General features: G+C 34.0%; 1 protein-coding gene across 1 annotated transcript in view; it reads right to left on the bottom strand.

Moving 5' to 3' along the window:
* Positions 1-7294, bottom strand: part of TECRL (trans-2,3-enoyl-CoA reductase like) — a 229588-nt gene that overhangs the window by 91660 nt on the left and 130634 nt on the right. The window contains 1 exon segment of the mRNA XM_007958341.2: positions 5240-5343. Coding sequence (XP_007956532.2) covers positions 5240-5343 — 104 coding nt within the window.

The following is a 7294-nucleotide window of genomic DNA, read 5'->3' as shown; positions in this document are numbered from 1 at the left end:
GTGCACCTAACCCAAACCATAGTATTTTAAAAATACTATGTGAAAACTGTACAATAAATAAGGAAGACTGAAGAAGAATTGATAGCTTTAAATTGTAGTTTTTTCAGAGTACTGAAAATATCGTGGACTGACAGAAGGACGAACACATTCATCCTGGAAGAAGTGCAGCAGGAATTTTCTTTGGAAGTGAGAATGGCCAGACTTCTACTTACCTGCTTTGGTCATCCTTTCAGAACGGACCAGTCCCTAGAGAAGGATACCATACTAGGTAAAGTGGAGGGCCAGAGAAAAAGGGAATATCCTTCAATGAGATGGATTGCCGGAGTGACTGAAATGGTGGCTCAAGCATAGCCAGTATTTTGAGGATAGCACAGGAGAGGGCAATGTTCTGTTCTGTTTTTCACAGTGTTGTTATGAGCAGGAGTCAACTCAAAGGCACCTAGAAACTGCAACAACAACATTCTCAAAATGGAAATGCTGTTTTTTACTTTAAAAAAAATAGAAATATCTATCTATCTATCTATGTATCTATCTATCTATATATATATATATAAACATTAAAAGACAAATACATATACTCAACTAGTTATATGAACTGGGAAGGCTGGGAACTCCACTAGCATCTGCAATTTTAGTGGAGGCTGTATATTCAAATTAAACACATAGAGTACATTTAAATTCCAATTAACCTCCTCTTTCAAAATGCATTCCTGCTTCCCCTTTACAGAAAATTCTCTGAATTAAACTAATGTGTTTCTTAAATTTAATATTCATGACTTTTATTAGGCAAGCAAGATACTGGGGTGTTTGGGGAATATCCATGGAATCCTCCATGTGGTATATATACCTAAAGTGAATGGAAAAACACAATAAGCTGTTTTAGAAAATATGAGTTGAAACAAGTGTCTGTGATGTTGTTATAAATTTGTTAGCACATATCTCTTTAGAATGTGCTAATGCATTTCACCCTCTTTTGCAGAAAACAAACAAAACAAAACAAAAAGTCTTATTATCACTATCATTATCAAGGATGTTTTTGACTTTGTTTCTGTGTTTTCCCTAATTTGAATTGGAAGTTGAAAACAAAACACATTGCAAGTTTCACTGTTACTTATAATTAACAAAAATAAAGTTGTTCCAAATGTAATCTTCAAAAAAATAGCAAGTATACAAAATAAAAATTACAAAGTCATTATCAATATTAATTTCACTACTAATTGTTATTTAATGAGTACAGTGAAGTGAGTATCATACTATTTTTGATGCTAGATGCCATCAACTCCATTCTGACTCATAGTGACCTTATCTATATAAAACAGAACAGAACTCTGCCTAGTTTGCACCATCCTCACAAGCTTTGCTATGCTTGAGTCCATCATTGTGGCCACTGTGTTAATTCATCTTGCTGCAGGTTTTCTCCTCTTTCACTGGTCCCCTACTTTACCCAGTATGACACTCTTCAGACAGTGGTTCCTTTGCACAACATGACTACAGTAGGAGACAAAATCTGGCCCTTCTTATTTCTAAAGAACATTCTGTCTTTACTTCCTCCAAGACAGATGTGCTCTTTCTTCTAAAATTTCATGCTACTTTAAAAGTTCTTCACCAACACCACAATTCAAAAGCATCAATTCTTCTGTGGTCTTCTTCATTCACTATCCAGCTCTCACTTGCATATGAAGCTGTTGAAAATACCATGGTTTTGGTCAGGCACACCTTAATCTTCAAACTGACATCTTTGTCAAAACTCTTAAGAGATCTTTTGGAGGAGATTTTCCCAGTGCAAATTAAATACATTATTTAATGTCTTGATGGCTGCTTCTCTGGATTTTGATTGTAGATCCAAGGAAATGAAATCCTTGAGAACTTCAATCTTTTCTCCATTTACCAAGATGTTGCTTATTGGTCTGTTGTTGAAGATTTTTGTTTTCCTTATGATGAGGTGTAATCTATACCTCAGGCTGTAGTCTTTGATCTTTATCAGTAAATGCTTCAAGTCTTCTTCATGTTCAGCAAGCAAGGTTGTATCATATGCATAAAGCAGTTTGTTAATGATCCTTCCTCTGAAGGTGATGCCACATTCTTCTTCATATAATCCATCTTCCCTTATTATTTGCTCAGCATACATATTGAATAAGTACCATAAGCGATACAACCATGACATACACCCTTCTGATTTTAAACCATGAATTATCCCCTTGTTCTTTTTTGGGGAAAAAAAAACAAAAAGTCTCTTGATCTATGTACAGGTTCCTCAGACCACAATTAAGTTTTCTAGAATTCTTATTCTTCCCAGAATTATCCATAATTTGTTATGATCTACACAGTCTAATGCCTTTGCATAGCCCAAAAAGGTCAAGTAACCATGTTTCTGGTATTCATTGTAGAAGTGTGCTCCACAGAGTTTTCATTGTCTGATTATTCAGTAATAGGCTGACAGTCATTTCTTCCAAGGTACCTTTGCATTTACTTGAGCTGTTAATCTTTCAGTTAGCAGCTAATCATAGTAACCATCTGTACTACCCGGGTATGCTTATTGAAGATTTTCAAAGTGAAAATTTTGGAAAGCAGTGTCCATAGAGATAATTGAGCCTGGTGTATGCAGCAATTAGGAGCTTCTACCAGTTACAGAAGTAGCAACTACATGCCTGATAGAAGGAGCAAAGTTCTTTTACCATCCTAGGAATGAAAGAACTGCTATTGTTATTACATACCTCCCAAGGGTGGAATTGGTCTTATAACTATTTCAGGATGCAAGTTAGTTCATAAAAGATTTACAACCTGTGTGTAAAGTTAAAGTGGAAATAGATTTGTGTTCACATAGATTGAACCTCAGCCTGGACTCTTTAATATCAATGACAAGATAAAGATGATTGGATTATCTGGATCCAATAATGCCATTTGTTCATCTGAATGATGAGAAATCATCCTTGAAAGACAAAATCGTCATAAGCCTCCATATATTTTAATTTTTTTTTCACATGCAATTTCCTGAACTTACTCAGAAATATGAGGGTATACAGAAATCAAGAAATTATGACCAAACTCACAATAAATAACAGACATTTGAAATATGTATTATCAGACACAGATTTATTAAAAAAAAAAAACTACATTTTCTCTATGAAGCTATTTATTTCAGCCATTTATTTAAGGATTATTATGTAATTAATGCTTCATTATTCTACGTGTTATAAGTGGCAAGAATTTTGCTCAGTATTTAATGATATCACACTCCTCTTTGGTCAAAACAATTATTAATTTTGGCCTTAGTAATTTAAAGAGATTCTTTCTAAAAATATACCTATCAACAATGCTTTTATTATTCAGGCACAAGTTAATAATTTATAAATGTACAGGAACATTATGTGTGGTAAAATATTGCTTTTGCTATATAATTTAGTTGATATAAAGTGGGTGTGATTGCAATGTAATGTGCATATTTTTAGCATTAAATAGGACTGACTTATTTGGAGCAAATGTCTGTGTGAACCATTGGGTTGTTTTAAAAATATCCAGCCTATTTCTAGAGTTCTCTTAGTCACTTAGATGACTTTCTTCTCAATAAGCTGTAATTTTCTAGTACAATTGTCATAGAATTCCACCTTGTACTTTTTCTCCTCAGTGCTTATCTGGATGATGCACTTGGAATAATTAATGAATTCTCAGTGAACGCAACTCACCTTGACACAATTTCTTGAAGAGTTCTCCTATTATTGTCTGAATGTAGACAAAGACCTTCTGTATAAATTAATCCTTAAAGATAAAAATTTACTTAATCTAAAAGCTGTTTTAGCATTATGTCTGTAGATATCACATTTAAGTACTAAAATTTTTTATTGCTTGCTCATTTCATTCATTGTTTTCTAAACATGATATAATACACTCAAAAATATATTTAGAATATTCTAAATTCTTAGTGCATCAAAATAGAACCTAAAACTCTCAATAAAATTTGGAAATTGATTTTATTAACAAAATACTAAAAACAGGAAGGAAATAAATTCAAAAAAGGTAAGTAAAGAATGTGATAGTCCTTTAACTAATAGATATAAAGTTGAATTTATCTTTAGAAAATTATGATGTATTTAGTAGGCCTCATTTGCAATAACTTTTTAAATTTGTTGTTTAACTATATAAAGTTCAAAACACTGTGAATAATAATGCCGATATTTAATGCTGGCAAAAGGAAAGCCGTTTTAAATAGAAAACTTTAAAAGTGTAATCATATCACAAACATTGAAAGATAAAATTTAACCTGAATAAATTTTTAAAATTCAAACAATAAAAATAAGTTAATTTAACTGAAAAACATTATAGTGATTGTACTATTTTTACTTCAACGTCAGACTAAATTTTATTGTCTCTGTCACTATATACCAAATAATATTTCCTTCTACTGATGAATACAAGCCATCAATTTATTCCATGATTCATGCTTGTTTCAATTATTGTAAAAATATATCAAATATTTTCATTTTTTTCTTAGTCATCCATGTTTCTTCATGTAGCCACAGTTCTTGTAAGAACAGCAGCACCTATTGTCCTAAGTCAATTCCTAGTTATGGCCACCCTATACCATAGGGCTTCCAAGGCTATATAATCTTTATGGAAGCACATTGCAACATCTTTCTCCCATGGAGCAACTGGTGGATTAGAATCACTGATCTTTCTGTTAGCAGCCTAGTGCTTCTGCTCTCAACTTCTATTGTCCCCCCTTTCAGAGATCCTATCTTTCCAACACAAAGAACCAAAAGAACACTTTCCTAAACTAAAAGAAAGCTTACTTCTTCACTCTCAATGTTGGTGAGTTTTTCTTCCTTTCCCTTAAAACCTCAGGGTTTTTTTTTTTCTTTTGTTTTGTTTTGTTTTCATTACTGGTTATTCTGTTTCCTCTCTTTCTACATTTGATAGGTTCCTTGATATCCTCAATACTCCTAGAAGGAAATGGTGAATAAATGCTATTTAAGTGTCCAGGCATAGGGGAAGAAGATGGCCAGCCATCATAAGATGGTTTCTGATTTCAAAAAGCTACTTTTCTTTCTTTTCTCAACTGTGAATTTCCTTTGTTCCACTTCTCAACTGGAACTTGAGCAAATGCACATAGTAAATCTGAAAAAATTAAAAGTAGTATACAATAAAATATTGTGTTCCTCTATGAAATTATTGGGTAGAAATAATCTTTCTGTCATCAAACCAAATGTAGAAGTAATGCATTGCCTTTCAAATTGATACTTACTGTAGTCCAACTGACTTGTTGACCTAAGTCTGTAAAGTAGAGTGTAATAATGGAGGAAGCTGCAATTTTTTGAATGCTGATATGGTCCTTCAAAAAAGATCCACCTAAAATAAAAGATAACAAGGAAATATTATTTTAATACAATTTCAAGGCACAATAGTGTTCTGGTTACCCAGTGCTGCTCTGACAAGAAATATACTACAAATGGGATGGCCATAACAAACAAGAGTTTGTTCTTACAATTTGGAGGCTTTAAGTCCAAGTTCAAAGTGCCAAGCTCTAGGGGCTGGGTGAAAGCCCATCAACCTTGAGGTCCAGCTCTGCCTCCTGCTCCCGGCCCACTAGAGCCAGAGGCATTTCTTCACTCAAACAGGAGCTGGCTGCTGAGGCTGAGAAGCCCAAAGGTTGACAAGTAAAAAGGCACAGTCCTGATGTTACCAATCCAAATAGCAGGCCATTAACTTAAGTCCACTGTAAGTCCCAAGGTCAACAGAGCATAGCAGGCTGCTGAGCAACGACATGGCTACATGCAGGGTCCCAGTGTGCCAAAAGCTAGAGACCATTCCCCAAGGGTTCTGCTTATATACAGGAAGCAGACCACATACATAAAGGCAGCTACCCAGCAGCTTGTGGTAGATCCCACCATGGAGTTGATTGCCAGTCTCCTCATGGATATTAACTACCATCAGCTGCCTAGCCACTCAACCAGGCCCAGCCAAATTGACACATAAATTGAACTACCAAAATAGCAAAGATTTTTTTTAAGTGAAAACTAAGATGAAATTTATATAGAAATTGCAATGTGCAATAAATCCTTAAGTAAAAACAAAATGTAAATAGATTGGTTTTAGAAAATATTCTATCACATTCTCAAGTGCACAATAGTTTCTCAATGTTATTTAATAGAAATTAAAGCTACCATTATTCATTATACTATTGTACACTCAGAAAAAATGTAATATTAGAAAATATACTTATGATACTTAAGATAAAATTTTATGTTTACTTTAATGGTGGTTAGAGTCCTTGGGTGGAAAAAATGCTTATGTGCTCAACCACTAGTCAAAAGGTTTGCAGTTTGAACCCACTCAGATGGGCCTCGAAAAACAGGTCTAGCAATCCACTTCTAAAAGGTCACAACCTTGAAAACCCAAAGGAGCAATTGCCTTCTGCACCCATGGGGTTATGATGATCTGTAACTGACTCAATGTCAACTAACATCAACAACAACAATGTTGGGTATCATTATAACTAAATTCCACTGTCAGGTTTTGTCTAAATTATTATATTATAGGACAAATTAGATGCAGTCGATGGATTCCACAAGTTTTTCCCAAAACACCAGGAGAATAGCATGATTTACCTTTTTAAAAGTTTACTCTGGTTGTTGTGTGACAAATGGAAAGAGAAACAGGAATTTCACTAGGAGTTATCTCAAGATGATCAAACAAGAGATGTTTGTTTGATCGTTTTGAATAAACTCCTAAGTGATCTTCCTGTTTCTCTCACCAGTATTGACAGAAATATTAGAAATGCATCAAATTCTAGTTATATTTTGTACATGTCTGATTCAATTTGCTGAAGAATTGATTGTGTGAAGAGAATTCAGTGACATAAACAGCTCTCAGATTTTTAGCATGAGCCCCGGGGTACATTGTAATCTCATTAATTGACATGAAGAGGACTGGAAAGAAGCAGGTTTTGGTGGTGAAAATTAATAGTTCTCTTCTGGGTCTGTTAACTAAGTGAAAAGTAATAGATACTCCAGTAGGAGTTGTCAAGTAGGCAGCTGGGTAGATGTGTCTGTAGATACTTGCAAATCATTGGCATTTAGTGGCATGGGGCTTGATGACATTATTATGTATTCAATTTGAAAAGAAAAGAATGGAAAATAAGACTGAGTTCTTTAGTACTATAAACTTTAAGCAGAAAATACACAAAGGCTTGCTGGATTTTTATACATATAAAGCAATTGTTCTACTTAGTTTAGCAACTATACTCTCTCTCCCTCCAGGAGGTATTTTCCTAGCTGGTATGCCATTTTTTTTTTTTTTT

This window comes from Orycteropus afer, unplaced genomic scaffold, assembly GCF_000298275.1.
Source record: "Orycteropus afer afer isolate SDZICR_OR568_19922 unplaced genomic scaffold, OryAfe1.0 scaffold00938, whole genome shotgun sequence".
Lineage (NCBI taxonomy): Eukaryota > Metazoa > Chordata > Mammalia > Tubulidentata > Orycteropodidae > Orycteropus > Orycteropus afer.
Note: the sequence above shows the minus strand (reverse complement) of the source record. Positions and strands in the feature narration are given on the sequence as shown.